This window comes from Mauremys mutica, chromosome 14, assembly GCF_020497125.1.
Source record: "Mauremys mutica isolate MM-2020 ecotype Southern chromosome 14, ASM2049712v1, whole genome shotgun sequence".
Classification (NCBI taxonomy): Eukaryota; Metazoa; Chordata; order Testudines; family Geoemydidae; genus Mauremys; species Mauremys mutica.
The window spans coordinates 11,005,907-11,025,578 of NC_059085.1; the positions used below are offsets into that span (position 1 = coordinate 11,005,907).

At 49.2% G+C, this 19,672-nt stretch overlaps 1 protein-coding gene across 1 annotated transcript; it reads right to left on the reverse strand.

Annotated features, from left to right (window-relative positions):
- Positions 1 to 1,043: 1,043 nt before the first annotated feature.
- Positions 1,044 to 14,820, reverse strand: LOC123349042 (cell surface A33 antigen-like). The gene is made up of 5 exons (XM_044986774.1): positions 14,627 to 14,820; positions 8,031 to 8,363; positions 3,737 to 4,057; positions 1,562 to 1,675; positions 1,044 to 1,134 (listed from the first exon to the last, which is right to left on the reverse strand). Exons 1-5 carry the CDS (start codon positions 14,685 to 14,687, stop codon positions 1,112 to 1,114), a joined length of 852 nt encoding a protein of 283 aa, XP_044842709.1. The 5' UTR covers positions 14,688 to 14,820; the 3' UTR covers positions 1,044 to 1,111.
- Between the last annotated feature and the right edge of the window lie 4,852 nt (positions 14,821 to 19,672).

Below are 19,672 nucleotides of genomic sequence, written 5' to 3' on the forward strand. Positions count from 1 at the left end.
AAAAATGATAATGCTCCTATATACATCCATGCTGCAGCCTCATCTGGAATATCAGTTTCAGTCTGGCTCACCTGCTCTCAAAAAGAATATTGTGGGGTTCAGAGAACAGCAATGAGGGAGATCAAGGTCATTGAAAAACTCTACTAAGAAAAGAAATGGAGAAGACTGGGATCATTTACCTTAGAAACGTGAATGAACAGGAGAGGACATGTAAAATACTAACCGGTCTAGAGAAGGTAGATTGGAAAGTTCTGTTCTCTCTGTCATGCAACATGAGAACAAGGGGAGATTCAACTCAATTAGAAGGTGGGAAATTCAAACTGATAAAAGAAAACACTCTAACCTAATGTGTGATTAAACTGTGGAACTCACTGCCACAAGAAATCGGTGTGAGTAAGAGCACAGAAAGATTCAAAAAAGGACTGTGTATTCTTGTTGTCCCTAAATAGGGACATCAAGAATAGCCAGAGTTATCAGAATTGTATTAAAACACTTTGGAAGTGCATAGCCTTAGCCTCGGGTGTAAGACAATCTAACTAATTGAGCAGCATGTGTAAAACAATTAACAAAACCAGTTATAAAAACATGGTCCTTTATAGAGGCTTCAATCCTGCAAACGCTTAAGCATGTGGTTAACTGTGTGCTGGTTGACTTCAGCAAGGGGGCCATCTGAACCCACGGAACAGCAATTCCCAGCAGATGTTTCCATTTCCTCTTTGACTGACAAGCAGCTGAACCAATTATAGGGAAGAGTTTTGGGCCCTTGTTCTGAGCATCTTCACTTCAAGGGTTCCATGAGCCTCTAAAGTGATTGCTAGGTAGCACAAAGGGGAATCTTTAGGTAACAAATGTTCATCTCATATTTTCCTATGGCTCAGATGCCACTGAGACTACCTAAGCCATCAGCGATCACCGGGTTCTGCTGCCTCAAAGAGGGGTGTCAGAGAAGAGTTTCTTTATTCTGAACACCTGTGAACTTCCATTCAGATCAAGGTTTATTTGCAGGTGCAGAATCTGGCAGGCAGGATGCTCAACACGGCGTTGGGGGGAATGCCTGGGTACCAGGTGTCTGAGAGCTCCATCTCCAGGTGTACGCTGTAACAGCTGATCCTCATATTGTTCGACTGACAGCAGCTGTGGGGAAAAATCAGACTCAGTAAGTTAGAACCTAAAGAATACTCCTGCAGTACGTGCATCACACTTGTCCAAGTGCTGCACTAGCTCCGTGCATGCCAGCCAGCCAGAAATAAACAGGGCACGTTGGACAGACACAGCGATAGGAAATGATCATTGATGCTGTGAAAGGGAGACCTGAGAGGTAAAGGCCTTCAGGAACCTAAACTCTGTGCTTCTAATTCTGAGATGCCCGGATTTAATGTTCGACACAAACTAGAACGGACAGGCCAAGAAAACAGTCCCAGCCGGCTCTGAAACAGCTTCTCAGTTTCAACGCACTGGCACGGGGAAGTTGCCCAGAAAGAAAAGGCAGAAGGACCTCGTGTGTAACTCAAGCTCTGTGGCTGACTCTGCACAGTGACTGCATTGCAGACATTTCACTCACCCCTCTTTTCTGAGATCACACACTCTGTAATAATAATCACAGCCAAGATTATAACAAGGGCCCCGAGAACCATCCGGATGACGAAAACAACGTGGGAGGCATTTCTCCTTTTATCTGAAATCAAGAAAAACCTGTCAGTGTGGGATGCAGGGATCGAGAGGGACATATTTGCCTCTAAAGGAGGGACAGAGACTGATGGATAAATAAAGGGGTGGCAGGGACAGTTTAAAGATGAAAAACTGTTTCTCCCCTTCCTTAATTTCCTATCCCCTTCTGTGTCACAGGCAGTTTCCTTGGCCTCCCCTTTTCCCAGCAGGTTCCTCTTCCTATGCCAGCTGCTGGGACCTGTGGGGTCGTCGGCCTGTGTTCAGCCCTCTGCCTAGGGGAACCTTCCCATGAGGCCAACCAGCCCGCTGACTCTGCCGCAGGAGTAGGGAATCCCTAGCTGAGCAAGACACTAGAGACCTGGACAGAATCCTTACCCAGAGCAAGAATAACAGGGGGATTCCAAATCTACAAATTACCTAAAGCTCCTTGCCAGTGGTCGCCATTACAAAATCAGCATTTACCCCAGTCAGCACGCAGCAGTGCTGAGATGCCGCACTACTTCCCAATGCTTGGAACTGGCACCAGATTGCAGCACTAACTAGAACCTTCACCTCCTCCACAAAAAAGTAATTCTGTTGACAACTGCTGAACATCTGTATTTACACAAGCATCAGGTTCAGCTGTGGGTGTCAGTTAAATGCATTTAAAAACCTACTCTAAATGCTCCACTGCACACACACTTCCCCCTCTTGGGAGAGGATGAGAGAGAGAATGGACCATACCTGGCAGGTGTTAGTCACATGGCTTGATGCGTGGCTGGAAGCTGCTCAAGCCCAGATTTTTTTAAAGGTATTTACACATTGCAGTGCTGAGTGGAGCAAAGTCTACGTGACTTAGCAGCCCACATTTTATTTTCAAAAGTGATTTAGTGCCCCACTGACTGCCAATGAGAGAGGCTCCTAAGTCACTTAGGCCTGCCAGTGCTGAGTGGAGCAATGGTTAAATACCTTTGCAAATCTGGGCCTCAGATACTATGCTGATAAGGGCAGTAAAAGAACCTAGCGTATATACTCGTTCATAAGCCGAATTTTTTTAGTAAAAAGGGAAGCACCAGAGAAGGGGGTCGGCTTACGAACAGGTATAGAGAGGGAGAGGTGGGACACAGCCCCTCCCCCCAACAGAGGGAGCAAGGAGAGGCAGCAGAGCCAGAAGGGCAGAGGCGGGGCCAGAGTCTCTCCACTTCTGGCCACGCTGCTCTCCCCCCAGCCTCTGAAGCAGCTGCAGCTCCGGGGCTGGCAGGCTGCAGTCATTCTGCTTGGCCTCACCCCCCAGAGCAGGCTGCGGCCGTGCCCCGCCCAGCCCCCTGGAGCACGCTGCGGCCATGCCACCCGGCCCAGCCGCTGGAACATGCTGCGGCCGCACCGCCCGGTCTGGCCCACCGGAGCAGGCTGCAGCCGCGCTGCCCAGCCTGCCGGAGCAGCTTCAGCCAGGTCAGAGACATCCTCCCCAGATAAGGTGGGAAGGGATGGGATGGGGAGAGCGTTGGGGTCCTGGGTTAGGGGTGGGTCATGTGGGTGGTGGTCACAGGGGTTACTCCTCTAGCTTCCCCCCCCCCTCAAAAAAAAATTTCCTTACGAGTTGCTGTCCCGGCCCATCAGGGTAAGCAGCTGGCGCTCTGGGACACTCTGTTTACTTAGGTTACCTCCGTGCCTGTGGATGCTCGAGGTAAACAAACCATCTCGGACCACCAGTGGCTCATCCTGATGGCCTGGGAGCCAAAGTTTGCTGACCCCTGAATTATAGGGTCGGCTTATGAACGGGTTATAATTTTTTTTCCATTTTTACTTATCCATCTTGGGGGAGGGGGTCACCTTATAAGCCAGTTCATTTATGATTGAGTATATATGATATGTAGAAAGGAGGAACAGATTCTCAGGTGCACCAAGTGTTGCTCCAGATGCCTTTATGCCCTGCCCAGGAGTGCCGGGGCTATGGATTGCCAAGCCTGGCACAGACTAAGCACTGCTCTCAGCACGGCTTTCCCTGCTCCTGCTCCATCGCTCTGTAGGAAGCTGATAGTATCTGGATCTCATAGTAGGAAGCACGTATGAGGCTGCTGACACTTACTGATGGTCACCTGGGTTCCAGCTCCTGACACAGAGAGGTTCCTTGCTGTGATCCCCACCTCACACACGTAGGTTCCTGTATTAGATGAATTCGCATTCTTCAAAGTGAGAGAGGCAAACCCATTGGCCGAATGCAGCGTTGTGATCACCTCGCTCTCCTTCACCAGCTCTTGCTTTAGTCCCTCGGTCCCATAGTTATACCATCGCACATACATGGGGCTGTGGTTATTGACTGTCTTGAATGTACAATTCATGGTAAGTTCTGAGCCTTCCAAATCACTGACACTGGCTGGGGTTTGATTCACCATCAGGTCGGTAATTTCTGCAGAAAGAGAAACACAGATGATGGCACCTTCATTGAGAAATTGTTCCATGTGCCAGCAGACAAGGGCAGATGTACAAAATGAATCTCTCCAGTCCTGCTGTTTAGTTTCCCCTGCTTATTAAGAGTTTAAACTGATGTTCTTTCGTTTGGCCCCATATCGAGCTGTATTGTGCATGTCAAGTCTTTTCTGCTGTGTTTAGTGAGCAGGTAACCCCAGAAGCTTCAGTCTAGACAAACCCCCTCCAGCAATGTGACTTCTTACCCGAACCTTGTGTACGCCTGACAGACATGCCAAATTCCTCACATTCAGACCCTTCTTGAGACCTATTTCACTCCACCAGCCCAATGGGCAAGAGAGAGGGTGGCCAATTCTCCTTCATTATAGAAAAATGGGATTCATTGAAGGACGTGAATTGGGCAGTTCTGAGAAGTGATGCACTTTTGCTGGCAATGGCAGGGGAGCGAGGATCGGGTGCAACCGTTACTCTGGGCAGGGCTGTGCTTACAGCATAGCGAGAGAGTGTCAGCAAGTCCTTAGCACTGGTTTTACTGGTGGAAACTTCAGCAGCTCCAGGGCCAGGCGGCAGCTGAGCAGGGGTTTTGAGGATCTCCATGGCCCCCAGATGTTGGATTGAAAGGCCTAAAGCCCTGTGTGGTCTCACCCAGTCTGGCCGTTTTTATATCCCGCGAGCCCCAGCTCGGGGAGTCAAGTCTCAGGGCGGATGGGCTCCCCACTCTGCAGCAGAGCCAGGTCTCTAGGGGCTCTTGCTGTCTCCTAGGCTCCCTGTCCGAGCCAGGGCTCCCGGCGCTTCCAGTGTCCCTGCCATGGAGCTGAAAGCCTGGAAGTTCCAGGACCAGCTCCCAGGGGTGCAGCTCTGGGGTAGCTCCGCCATGCAGACTGCCCCGGGCTGGAGATCCCAGGGCTCCTAGAGGCCTGGGCCAGTGACTCCCCAGGCTGCTCTGCTCCTGAGCAGGCAGCTGGTAACTGGCCTCTGGGACTCTGGAAGCCCTCGGGTCCCTGGCCCTGGTGCAGTCCTTATCCGTCTGGGTTTGGAATGAAGCCAGTTCTGAAATAATGAAACGTCTCACAAACTGAAACCACCAGCTCTAGTGTACAGGGCCTAGCATAGTGGGCCCGATGTTGTTTGAACCTCTGAGCACTATTGCAAAGCAAAACTTAATAATAACCTATTACTGAGCAAACAACTTCATCATGACTCTGCTCAACCCGTTGTGGGTTTGGGTTGGACTCTTCGGGGGCTAAACTAGAGGGATGCCCACGTCTTGTTGATTCGGTGGGTCAAGCACATTGCATTCACCAAGGACTCTTTGCATCCCTCTGTCCCCACAAGGTCCTTGGGTGCCACCTCCCATCCCCCTCCATTTCAGGGACTCCCTAACCCCCACCCTTGTGCCAGGAGCTCTGTGTGTGTCCCATTTCTTCCCCCCCATGCTACAGTCCCCAATTCTGCCCCAAGCCAGGAGTTCTCTGTGCCCTAATTCTCTCCCTTTCCACCCTTCCTGGGCCCCCCATTCTCCCTGCATGCTCAGGGCTTTGGCTGTACCCTCATTCCAGCATTGTCCCCAGACCAGGTCCCCTATCCTCCCCATGCCAGGGGCTCCGTGAGCCTTCCCCTCCTCCCTTCCCCACTGTTATTTCTCCTCTTTCTGCCCGGACATCCAGAGTGTCAGCATGTTACACTCTACTGGGGGAAGGAGCAGAGATGAGAGAGGAATGTTTTTATACTGGAAAGTGTTAATTGGTGCCACAAACTGGTTCTTTGATGTAGCCAGTTGCTGAGGTGTTTTGCTCCAAGCTGTTACTCTGCTAAACAGGGAGCAGGCACTCCATGTCTCCCCCACTTTTCCCCTTTGGGTTTTCTGATTTCCCCAAGATCAAAGAGAAATGCCATCACATTGAGTGCACTGTAGCTGTGTCAGTTCCCGGATATTAGCGAGACAAGGTGGGTGAGGTAATATCTATTATTGGACCAACTTCTGTTGGTAAGATGAGCTTTCGAGCTCCATAGAGCTCGTCCTCAGGTCTGTGAGACGTACTCCCAGCACCACAGCACAATACAATGCTTAAACTCCCGCATAGATTTCCACCACAACTTCAACAACCACCACCCATCCAGCCATCCATTAAACTCCCTGGGGAACACCCCCACACTAGCATCAACTTCCTGGACACCACCATCCGCTTCGACAATGGAACCCTACAAACTACCCTAGACAAGAAACCCACAGATCACCACACCTCTCTTCATAAACTCAGTAACCACCCCAAACAACTAAGATATCTGTAATCACAGACTTTAAGGTCAGAAGGGACCATTATGATCATCTAGTCTGACCTCCTGCACAACACAGGCTACAGAATCTCACCCACCCACTCCTGTATCAAACCTGTGTCTGAGCCACTGAAGTCCTCAAATCATGGTTTAAAGACTTTAAGGTGCAGAGAATCCTCCAGCAAGTGATCCTTGCCCCATGCTGCAGAGGAAGGCGAAAAAAAACCCAGGGCCTGTGCCAATCTGCTCTGGAGGAAAATTCCTTCCCAACCCCAAATATGGTGATCAGTTAAACCCTGAGCTTGTGGGCAAGACTCACCAGCCAGCACCCAGGCATTCAGATAGCTCAGAATACGCTCCTAGGAGGCAGTCTGGGATACACACCTTAACACACTCAAAACTGCCTGCACCAAACAAGGACATTCTACTAGAGAAGTAGATTGCATCATGGAGTGGCCTGTCCAAATACCCATGCTTGAATACAGAAATAAAACCTCCTCTGACTGCACATCAATTGCTACCTACCACACTACGCTGGAACCCCTACGGGGTATCATCAAACAGCTATGACCCATATGCGATGGGGACCACATCCTGAAATAAGTCTTTCCTGAACCCCGACTTCTGACCTTCAAACAACCCCCCAGCCTCTCCCAGGGCATCATCAGAAGCAAGCTCCCCACAGACCAGGACACACCAACTCAAAGGAGCACCAGATCCTGCCAGAACAACAGATGCAAAATCTGCAGACGTATCTTCACTGCTACAATGATCAACACCCCCCACAACACACCTTTCAAAATCCACGGATCCTACATATGCCTATCACAACCTGTGGGGTACCTAAATGCCCCAATAACAACGATGTGGGTGAAACCAGACAATCACTGTGCTCTTGAATGAATTCACACAGGAAAATGATAAAAGACAAAACCACCCTGTCTCCTGTGGGGAACACGTCTCACAGGTCAGGTACAGAGTGGTCCTCATCCTCAAAGGAAGCCTGCACAACGCTTTCAAAAGACGAGCCTGGGAGCTTAAATTCATAACTCTGCTGGACACTAAAAATCATGGACTGAACAGACACTGGATTTATGGCTTATTACAACAATCTGTAACCCCCTAACCCCGTCTTTTTGTCCTATGACTGCAGACGTGTTAACGGGCCACCCTGCCTTGAATGGTCCCTTGAAATAGGTGTTAACTACTTATGCTAAACCAGCCATTCAACACTGTATTTACCTGTGACGCTCTGCATGTCTCTACTTAAAATACTGCATCAGCCCAGCTGCACCACTGTCTACACAGGAGGTTCAGTTGGTGTAACTAACTACGTTGCTCAGACGTGGATTTTTCACACCGCTGAGCAATGTAGTTATGGTGACATAGGTCTGTAGTGTAGACCAGACCTAAGTTTCCAGGAGCTGAAGAAGAGCCCTGTGGAAGCTTGAAAGCTTGTCTCTCTCTCTCTCACCAAGAGAAGTTGGTCCAATAGAAGATATTCCCTCACCCACCTTGTCTCTCAAGTCCCCAGTTTTGCTCACAGCTCTGCCCTTTACACTTTGTGCTGCTCCATCTCCCCCAGCACCACCTGCCCCAGCTCCCTGGAACCAAGCCAGTGTCCTGAGCTCCCCCGAAGGGTTTTGTAGAACAGAGAAGGAAATGCTGGTATTTACCATAGATGGTCACTTGGGTTCCCTTCCCAGGAGATATCCCATCCCTGTTCCCAACCCAACATACGTAGGTTCCAGAATCAGTGACATTGGGTTTCTTCACGGTGAGCGAAAGAGACCTCTTTTCTGTATCTGCTGATAATATGATTCGATCTGTTCCATTGTTCACCTTTTCTGTGACATAGTTTCTGGTTTTATACCATTCAGCAAACCACTTGGTTGAATTATTGCTTGTGTTGAATGTACACTCGATGGTGAACTCTGACCCTTCCATTGCACGGATAGAAGGGGTTGTCTGATTCACCACAATGACAGCAGTAGTATTTTCTGCGGCTCCTGAAACACAAAGTTCAGTGTCACTATTTAAATTATTGCAACAAGAGGAAGAATTAAATCAAACAAAATTGTTTGCAAATGATCCAGTGCAGAATGTTTCCATTTCTCTAAAAGTGCACGAGCAGGAACTCCCAGCTGAAGGTATAACGGTATGAAGTTCAGAGCGGTGAGTGGGGAGGTCTCAGACTGGGCAGTTTGCACAGGCCCTGCTGGCACTGTTAGCCGGCCTGCCCCACTGGCTCCAGCCTGCCGTACGGGCTCCATGGGGCCTCTCCCTAAGTGCCAGCCAGAGAGCACTGTGTGGCTCTTAGGGATCTAGAGAGGAGCCCAGATGCAGAGAATTGGGCCTGTAGGTCCCACAGTGGAATGTCTGCTCCAGGGAGGCAAATCTCAACAACAATGGGCCAACCAAAGACTGGGGGTGGGGGTGTCAAAGAAGGGAGACAGAGATGGGAGACAGGAGACAAAAGGAAGGTGGCAGAATCAGAAGTCTGAGGGAAAGAGAGAGCTGGGAGTGGAAAAGAGAGGATGGGAGAGAAAGAACGTGACTGTGTGCAAAGCAGGGGAGAGGGATAGAAAGATGTAGGGGCCTAAGGAAGGGGAAGTAAAATAGATAATGAAAAATATGTGAGGAAAGTACGAGATGGAAGGAAAAGACAATGATCTTCGTTGTTGTTATTTATACTTATTCCAATTGCACCTAGAGGCCTCAGCCACTAGTCCAGCCCCGTGTGTCAGGCCCGGTACGTACTGTCAGAGCCAGTCCCTGCCCTGAGGAGCTCACTGGCTCAGAGTGGGAGAAGAACAACAGATGCTGTAGAGGGGGAGTTTCCTTATTCCCTAGGCACAGGGGCCCCACCAGTCTCTTCCCAGTAGGGGGCTGAGATGGGCCAGACAGAAAATTGGGGGACTGAGCCCCCCATTGCCACAAGGCCCCACCCCTCTTTGTAGCCCCTCTCCATGGCCAAGTTGGAGGCCGGGACTGGGCAGTGAAGGTGTTGGCTGCTGACAGCCAGTAAGAGCTGCCCTGGCAGGGGAACCTGGCTCCAGGGCTGGCAGATCCCTCAGGGAGCAGCAACCACAGGGGTGGGGCCCAGGAGTCTGGGCTGGAGTGGGTCAGTCTGGGCTGCTGTGGGGAGCCCTGGATCTACCACCTGCCCTGGGTGCTGCGCCCTGGCGCGTGGGGATAGGGATCAGGGGCTGTTCTCGGGCACCCCAGTCCTCTGCCCAGGTGTATTTCTCCGCTGCTGGAGCTGGGGGCCCTCCCAGCAGCCTCTGCTCTCTCCACTCTGCCTTCAGAGCTGGGCAGCTGCAGAGTGGCAGCTGCTACAACAGGGCTAAGGCAAATTTTGGGGTGGTTAGAGCCCCTGCAAGAGCTGCCCCTGCCTGTGCACTAGACCCCACTGCCTGCCCCCAATATTATTATTATTTATTATTAAGCCGTGCTGCTAACCAGCACAACACTCTACAGAACAAAGAGCAGGACGATGTATTTCTGTCTTACAGAGCTGATGAAATACCTTCTATTCCATCAGTAACTAGGCAGGATGTAAACTAGCAATGTTTCGGGTAAACTTTTTTTTAATTCCGCGGGACTGGATAACTTCCACCCAAGAACATTAAAAGAATTGTCTGAGGAGCCTGCAGAACCATTTTGTTTTTAATAACTCTTGGCACAATGGGGATGTTCCAGAGGACAGGAACAAAAGCTAATGTTGTGCCAGTATTTTAAAAGGGTAAATGGGGTGACCTGGAAAACTATCAGCTGGTTAGTCTGACTTTAATCCCAGACAAACAAACTTGATATAGTTTTTTTATGACAAATTTGGTTGATAAAGGTAACTGTTGACATAACACTTAGGGCTTGTACACACTACCACTTACTGACCTAAGCACCAGTGTGGACAGCGCTATGTCGGCGGAAGAGCTTCTCCCACAGACACAGCTGCTGCCTCTCATGGAGGTGTATTTATTGTGCCAATGGGAGAGCGCTCTCCCAGCGGCATAGAGCATCTTCACCACACACGCTACATTGGTGCAGCAACATCTGGTGTAGATTAACCCTTAGACTTCGTGTGGCACCTTAGAGACTATCAAGCATTCTTAAAACTACAATACCCACCTGCTGAAGTGAAAAAACAGATTGACTGAGCCAGAAGAGTACCCAGAAGTCACCTACTACAAGACAGGCCCAACAAAGAAAATAACAGAACGCCACTAGCCGTTACCTTCAGCCCCCAACTAAAACCTCTCCAGCGCATCATCAAAGATCTACAACCTATCCTGAAGGATGATCCCTCACTCTCCCAGATCTTGGGAGACAGACCTGTACTTGCTTACAGACAGCTCCCCAACCTGAAGCAAATACTCACCAGCAACCACCCACCACACAACAAAAACACTAACCCAGGAACCTATCCTGGCGACAAAGCCTGATGCCAACTCTGTCCACATAGCTATTCAAGTGACACCATCATAGGACCTAATCACATCAGCCACAGCATCAGGGGCTCGTTCACCTGCACATCTACCAACGTGATATATGCCATCATGTGCCAGCAATGCCCCTCTGCCATGTACATTGGCCAAACCGGACAGTCTCTGTGCAAAAGAATAAAAGGACATAAATCTGACATCAGGAATCATAATATTCATACACCAGTAGGAGAACACTTCAACCTCTCTGGCCATTCAGTAACAGATTTAAAGGTGGCAATTTTGCAACAGAAAAGCTTCAAAAACAGACTCCAACGAGAAACTGCTAAACTTGAATTAATATGCAAATTAGACACTATCAACTTAGGCTTGAATAGAGACTGGGAATGGCTGAGCCATTACACACATTGAATCTATTTCCCCATGTTAAGTATCCTCACACCTCTTGTCAAACGGTCTGTAATGGGCCATCTTGATTATCACTACAAAAGTTTTTTCTCTTAATTAGTCTCTTAGAGTTGGTAGGACAACTTCCACCTTTTCACTCTCTCTGTGTATATATATCTCCTCACTATATGTTCCATTCTACGCATCTGATGAAGTGGGCTGTAGCCCACAAAAGCTTATGCTCAAATAAATTTGTTAGTCTCTAAGGTGCCACAAGTACTCCTGTTCTTTTTGCGGATACAGACGAACATGGCTGGTACACTGAAACCTGATAATAACTACTCTCTGGGAATGGATTTCCAATTAGTGATGCACCCGCCTTATAGTAGCTTCATCTAGGTTGTATTTCCCTGCTTTGTTTATGAGAAGGTCATGCGAGACAATATCAAAAGCCTTACTAAAGTCCAGATATACCACATCTACTGTTTCTCCCCTACTCACAATGCTCGCTAACCTGTCAAAGAAAGCTATTGGGTTGGTTTGACATGATTTGCTCTTGACAAATCTATGCTGACTGTTATTTATCACCATACTATATTCTAGATATTTGCAAATTGAAACTGATTTTTAACCCTTAAACTCTTCAATATCAAAAAAAATTTTTTTGACAAGCGTATGGTTCTAATCCAAAAACCCAATTAACCTGTGGTAATGTGTATCCAGGCAGGACTACGCCACTGTGACCGGGGTCCCAGTGGGGAGCCAGCTGTGGTCACTCAATTAGGGTGAACTGCAAAAAATGGGGCAGCCTCATCCCCAGCCACAGCCGCGGTTTCAGCCCCCAACTCCTGCCCCCAACTCCCAGCCCTGTTCCTGGCTGCAGCCCCAGCCACAGCCATGGCTCCACACCCAGCCCCAGCCACAGCCACAGCCATAGCTCCACTCCCAGACACGGCCCCAGACGCAGCTCCGACCCCGGCCTCAGCTCCTGGCCCCGACTGCAGCTCGGCTCTCCACTCCCAACTGCAGCTCCCAACCAAGGTTCCTGGAGAGGGCCCAGACACGTTCCATTATGGGTAAGGGGGTGTGATGGGAAAAGTTTTGGGACCCTGTGACGATGCGGTTCTGGCGGGACCCAACTGAGAGTGCCAAATCAGGACCAATTGCTCAAACAGGGCAGTCACAGCCCAAGGCTGGGGTTTTTCCACCTCTAAGGCAAACCAAACCAGCCAGACAAAAAGGACTTCGGTTTCACTCCACTGGCTAACCGCAAGTCACACAAGCAATTTCCTTAGACACTCCAGTCTCCCAGTATCACCACCAGTACACTCGTCCTGGGGATGAATGGTTATGAAAACCAACACCCCAATAAAAGAAAAAGGTTCTCTCGATCCCAAAGGACCAAGCCCCAGACCCAGGTCAATATACACATCAGATCTTACCCACAAATCACGCTGTTGCCAATCCTTTAGAATCTAAAATCTAAAGGTTTATTCGTAAAGGGAAAAAGGTAGAGATGAGAGCTAGAATTGGTTAAATGGAATCAATTACATACAGCAATGGCAAAGTTCTTAGTTCAGGCTTGCAGCAGTGATGGCATAAACTGCAGGTTCAAATCAAGTCTCTGGAACATCCCCCGCTGGGATGGGTCATTCAGTCCTTTGTGCAGAGCTTCAGGTTGTAGCAAAGTCCCTCCAGAGGTAAGAAGCAGGATTGAAGACAAGATGGAGATGATGCATCAGCCTTATATAGGCTTTTCCAGGTGTAAGAACCTCTTTGTCCTTACTGTGGAAAATTACAGCGAAATGGAGTCTGGAGTCACATGGGCCAGTCCCTGCATACTTCGCTGAGTCACAAGGCATGTTTGCCTTCTCTCCATGGGTCAATTGTGTAGCTGATAGTCCTTAATGGGCCATCAAGCAGGCTAAGCAGAGCTAACACCAACTTGTCTGGGATATTACCCAGAAGCACATCACCAACTTGAAATACAGACAGTATAGAGCCAATATACATAACTTCAACTCAAATGATACATGCACACAGACAGCATAATCATAATCAGCAACCCATAACCTGGTCTTAGACACCTTATATGACCCCCTTTACCTAAGATTTGGTGCCACTACAGGACCTTGGTTGCAACCCATGTTCTATATGGTCCCAATTTATATCAATAACGTCACAGACCCGCCTTAGGGCGCTGGCAGGGGAAGTGGGATGGGAACCCTGCAGTTAGCTGCAAAAGGGGGCTGGGGCAAGGTGGAATCGTTCCCAATGGGGCTACTCAGCATGAGCAGGGGGGGCAGAATCTAGGGCAATCGTAAAACAGCTTCTTTACCAGCTTTGCTGACACAGCGGCCAACATCTCCACTGATTTGTTCCCATAGACGGCAGTGGAGTTCTGCCAGCCGTGAATTCAGATCAGTCCATTGTTTTCTAAACTACGACCTGGTTTGTGCTAGAAAAGCTTTGCTACTCTAACTACACCGGCAAACCCTCCTCGAGGACACACAGCTCAGAGCAGGGGAACGGTGCTCTTGCTAGGACCGTGTCCACCAGCTCCTTCAGCACAATAAGCTACCCTGGCCACAGCACTTTCCGGCTGGTATCGCATCTACACTGGGGCTTTTGCTGATGCAGAACATCATAAGTGGAGTGAAGTTCTGGAACAGCCTTCCAAGGGGAGTAGTGGGGACAAAAGACATATCTGGCTTTAAGACTAAGCTTGATAAGTTAATGGAGGGGATGGTATGATGGGATAGCCTAATTTTGGCAATTGATTTGGCAATTGATCTTTGATTGTCAGCAGGTAAGTATGCCCAGTGGTCTGTGATGGGATGTAAGATGGGGTGGGATCTGAGTTACTACAGAGAATTCTTTCCTGGGTGCTGGCTGGTGAGTCTTGCCCACGTGCTCAGGGTTTAGCTGATCGCCATATTTGGGGTCGGGAAGGAATTTTCCTCCAGGGCAGATTGGCAGAGGCCCTGGAGGTTTTTCGCCTTCCTCTGCAGCATGGGGCATGGGTCACTTGCTGGAGGATACTCTGCAACTTGAGGTCTTCAAACCACAATTTGAGGACTTCAGTAACTCAGACATAGGTTAGGGGTTTGTTACAGGAGTGGGTGGGTGAGATTCTGTGGCCTGCGTTGTGCAGGTCAGACTAGAAGATCATAATGGTCCTTTCTGACCTTAAAGTCTATGAATCTATAAAAATCACACCTCTCAGTGACAGTGCTGTGCTGGCAGGAGTTTCTAGTGTACACCTGGCATAAGAAGAAAATGCTGTAAATTGATTTTCAATGATGATTCTCAGATCAAAACCAATAACACAGTTGTTACCTCTCTACGCCCTTTAATTCCACAGAAAGATTTGTTACAGTTCACCCCTCCTTCCCCCGAAACACTCGCTTCTCTGAAAGAGTCAAACCCCACAAACTCACCCATCCACGGAGACAGGAGAAGTGGCCAAAGCAGAGAGAGCCTTTCCAGCTGGGCTCTCATGTTCCTTAGAGAACCTTTCCCTGCCAGGGTCCCTAATTGAGGAGGTGTCAGATCTGCTGCTAAAACAGCCGGTGCTCTTAGTTCTTGTAGCTCATTGACTGAGGTAACCCCAGAGCCATTGCTGCACTCTCTCTCCTCGTCCCCTTTCCTCACTGCCTCTTGGGAACGCTCCTCTGCTCGATGGTATTTTTATCTGCTGTTTCTTTGTTCCACGTGTGAGTTTCCTGCCAGTATCCCCTGCCCACTTCCCTATTCTGTCACACTGAACGTTCCCAGATCACACAGTGAATTTAAAAATATTCCTGTTGAATTAATTTTTAAAACTTCCTCTCTTCTCTATAAAACTCTACACTAACCCGGCCTTCTCAGAGTTTGAAAGTATCACACCAGCAACGTCCATGGCCTTGAATCTCCCTTTGAGTAATTTCTATTCCAGTTGTATCCTCTCAGAGGGGGCGTGGATCGGGGTCCAGAATAACAAATATACCATGTAAAATACAGGGGTAATTCCCAAAGAGTGGTGCAGTGGGGTTATAGTACAAAGAGTGAGCAAAATGGAGGGGCTGTTTTAACTTTGCTTTGGAAAATCTCATCAGGTTCTATTCCCTTCTGCAAAACTAAACCCAAACCCAGCCATGGGTCACACCTGAGTCCTGTTTTATCTGAGCCCCCACAGATCAGGAAGGGTTTGGCTGGGCAGTTCTGCTGTTGGCCCATCAGTCCCTCATACTGACATGCTGCCTGCAAATGGAAGGCCTTGGTAGCCGCAGTATTAAATCTGTGATTAAGAATGAAAATCCCCGATGCCTGATACATGCTGCCACATCCAGGAGATGGCAGACCCAGGTGCACAGATGCGATGTCCCTTCATACAAAATGATGCAACTTAACTCTGCACAGGAAATGACCCACACCTGGCAATCTAAGTTTAAAAAGAAGAGTGTGTTTTACTTAACCAGAAGAGCAGTGCAGCGTCCATTGGTAATAAGCAATGCCCCAGTGGAGGGTAAGCAAAGCACGGGGTCACACCTGTGAAGGGAGGAGGAGAGCAGCTGTACCTGGTGTGATAAGGAATGTCTCTGGTGATCGTGTTTGGGAAGAAGGCAACACCGTGGGCCATACACGTCTAGGTGTGAGCAAGGCAACAGGTCTCAGCTGGCACGAGGAGGCAAAGAAGTACGTCACACCTGCCAAGAGGAAGGCAATGCAGCTGGGCAAAAGGAAATCTCACGGTCCTTCAGCCAGACTAAGGCAAGATCTACACTAGTGGCTGTATTCCGTGTCTAGGCGAGTGGTTGTGCAATCACCCCCCATTGTCCCCCCAGAACCAAGTGTCTGCAGGCAAACAGAGAGCGAGGGAGCTAGGCCTCCTGAGGGGTGCGGTGTACATGCCTCCGGCTGTGGCCTGGCCCCGTTTCCATGCCAACTGGCAGCAGGGACAGGGGAAAAGGGACTATACCAGGCCTCGAGTTTCAATCGTCCTCCACTCCCAGTCCCACAATGTTCTGAATCCTTTTCTGCCTGGTCCTTCCCCAATCTGTAAAGGGCCGTGTCCCCCGTTTTCACCTGTAGACATGAACTGCGCTGAGCACATCAGAACAGCTTTCCGCTGCGCTCTTTGATCAGTACCGGTGAACCTGGATCCTGCTCCAAGAGCAGCCACCTGGCTACCGACCACGCGTGGGTGCTGCTGATCGGTGTGTGGCTGGAGAACACCATCCTCCCCGACTTTGTGCCCCCCGTGTGGGCATTTCTCAGCCGGCACGCTGGCAGTGACAGACCTGGGGCTGCACAGACTGGGCGAAGGGAGGGGGCGGGGTTAGAGTTCCCGTTGAGAGTGGCACCGTTGTAGAAAACGTACAGTTGTTTGTCTAATAGTTGTTTTCTTTGTCCCTTCAGTTTCAGTGCTGCTCTTCTTCCCCTCGCTCCAATCTTACTACCCGCTTGCAAAGAGGAGCTGCACAGAACAGGGCTGGAGTCTGGGGGTTAGTCCAGGGAGGGGAAGGGGACACTAGTTATCTGAGAAAAAGTTAGTCCCAGCAGTCCTCTCTCCCCTGGAAGATTTCAAAATTCTCCTACCCCTGTCCCTGGGGTCTGGCTTCTCCCCGCACGGAGCCATGCTGCACAAGTTCGGAAATGAGGGTGCGTAGGGAAGCCGGTCTGGCAGCTGGATAAACACAGCGCGATGTCCCTTTGCTCGGGACAGGTGAGGGGCTTGTGGTGCTGCTCTGAATCTCCAGGGAACCGTATAAAGGGGCAGTGTCTCTTTCTTTCCCTGTGCTTGTCCCTGGTGTTAGGCAGGCACAGAGAAAGGATTTTCTGGCGATGCTGGGGCAGGTGGTGGTCATAGTTCACATTTTCCTTTGCAGGGCAACTCCATGTGCTTGATGAGAATATAGTCAATTTCCAGTTGAATTGCCTCCCAGGCCTGTGAGCACATTTCAACCAATTTGTGGTGTAGCAGAAGCTGAAGCTGAGTCTTGAGGGTCAAAGGCAGTACATATCTGCTTAATCCACCCTCACAACCGATCAAACCCCTCCATTCAGCGACATGTAGAGGGGTGATCATTTGCAGAAACATCTCTCTGGCACAGAGTGCCGGATCTTCTCCACCGGATTGGGAAGCCATGTCCCTGTTCCATGCTCCTACCTTGACAACCTCTGTTTTCTCCAAATGTTGGCCGGCCTTTAAAGAAGAAATTGTGAGCTGGTAGCATTGCCCCTGGAATGAACGGCCCCTCCCCGGCCTTCTGAGAGTCTATGAAAAGTCTAAATTTTTGAAAACCTTAGTACACGTATCTTACTACCAGTAGCCTCTGCTCCTTCCTCGTGGGCTGCGAAAGCTGTCTGGGAACCAAGGATGGTCTAACAGTCACATTCCTGGAATGCTGAAAAGTATCAATATTCTGGCCTCCTTCAGCAAATTATGATAAGGGGGAAGATTTCTTGTTTTTTTCCACAGAAAAAAACTATATAATGCTACCCTTGTCTTTGAAATGGCAGGGCCTTCAGCTTCCTGGAGGGAAACCATTCTGCTAGAAGGGCAGGAGCGGCACCCCAGAGACAGCAGAGGCAGACGGAGTAGGACTCTGTAGCACCTGGTTATTGGCATGGACAGAAGGAATCAGGAGCAGTGATGGTGTCCCTTGTATAGGTATGTGGACAGAGTTGGCACCGGGGTTGGTAGCAGGGTTTGGTTCTTGGGTTGGTGTTTTTGTTGTGTGGTGTGTAGTTGCTGATGAGTATTTGTTTCAGGTTGTGGGGGCTGTCTGTAGGCGACTACTGGCCTGTCTCCCAAGGTCTGTGAGAGTGAGGGATCATCCTTCAGGATAGGTTGTAGATCCTTGATGATGCGCTGGAGAGGCTGGCTGAAGGTGATGGCTAGTGGCATTCTGTTACTTTCTTTGTTGGGCCTGTCTTGTAGTAGGTGACGTCTTGGTACCCTTCTGGCTCTGTCAATCTGTTTCTTCACTTCACCAGGTAGGTATTGCAGTTTTAAAAACACTTGATAGAGATTCTGTAGGTGTTTGTCTCTGTCTGAGGGATTGGAGCAAATTCAGTTGTATCTTAGAGCTTGGCTGTAGACAATGGATCATGTGATGTGGTCTGGATGAAAGCTGGAGGCATGTAGTTAAGAATAGCGGTCAGTAGGTTTCCGGTATAGGGTGGTGTTTATGTGACCATCGCTTATTTAGCACTCTAATGTCTAGGAAGTGGATCTCTTGTGTGGACTGGTCCAGGCTGAGGTTGATGGTAGGGTGGAAATCATTGAAATCTTGGTGGTATTCCTTAAGGGCCTCCTTCCCATGGGTCCAGATGATGAAGATGTCATCAATGTAGTGCAAGCAGAGTAGGGGGCGTTAGGGGATGAGAGCTAAGGAAGCATTGTTCTAAGTCAGCCATAAAAATGTTGGCATACTGTGGGGCCATGCGGGTACCCATAGCAGTCCCGCTGATTTGAAGGTAAACATTGTCCCCAAATCTGAAATAGTTGTGGGTGAGGACAGAGTCACAAAGTTCAGCCACCAGGTTTGCCATGATGGTATCCGGGATGCTGTTCCTGATGGCTTGTAGTCCATCTTTGTGTGGAATGTTCGTTTAGAGGCTTCCACATCTATAGTGGCCAGAATGGTGTTTTCTGGAAGATCACCAAAGGATTGTCGTTTCCTCAGGAAGTCAGTGGTGTCTCGAAGATAGCTGGGAGTGCTGGTATAGGGGAGGGGGCATTCCCTAATGGAGAGACTGATAGAACGGGCGGCCAAAAAAGTTTGGGGTCCATCTGCTAACTTGCTGCCCCTGACTGGGAAGGGTCTGCAGGACTCTCAGGACCACACCCTCCACTGGCACCCAAAACCTTACACATTCCAGTTAGTCCTTTTATTCAATATTATCATTTCCTTCACCTGTGTGAGGTCCCTCCTTCCTAGCCATGATGAACATAAGATTTTTTCAGGCTCAGGATTGGGGCCCAGAATTCACAGCACGTGCACTGGAATGGTGTTTTCCTTACAGCCCCGGGTTTTGGAGTCAAGAGGATCTGTGTTGAGTTCAGCCTTCATTCTTAAAGAAAAAATAAGTTTCTGGCCCTCATGTGACCCCAATGCACGCTAAAGACTCAAAAAAGAAGAAGGCAAATAAAAACAACACAAAATGTACTAACTTTTACATAATCACATCGTTTTAAAGCCAATCTCATGAGTTTTGATGGACTCATGATTGTTGAATATTTGGGGTTGGCAATACTGTATCTTACTGCAAATGCTTTTCTGTCTGTCCCACACCCACCCCCTCCCCACGTGGGTTAGGGAGTATCCAAAGTCCCAAGGATGGGGAAAGTGTAGCTAGTGTGATGTGCTTACAGCCCCCACCCACTACCTCCAAATGTAGCGGAACTCACAACACAGATAAATGTCTTTGCGGCTTGGTTGATGTGCAAAAATATGAATGCAATTCAAGTACCAATACAGGCAGCTGCCACCACCCTG

What these genes read in the sequence shown, in the direction of transcription:
- LOC123349042 (XM_044986774.1), bottom strand. Translation starts at nt 14,687, where the DNA reads ATGAGAGCCCAGCTGGAAAGGCTCTCTCTGCTTTGGCCACTTCTCCTG. An exon ending in TCTCCTGTCTCCGTGGATGG is followed by an intron (nt 8,364 to 14,626) that starts GTGAGTTTGTGG and finishes TTTGTGTTTCAG; the next exon opens with GAGCCGCAGAAAATACTACT. An exon ending in AACCCAAGTGACCATCTATG is followed by an intron (nt 4,058 to 8,030) that starts GTAAATACCAGC and finishes CTCTTTCTGCAG; the next exon opens with AAATTACCGACCTGATGGTG.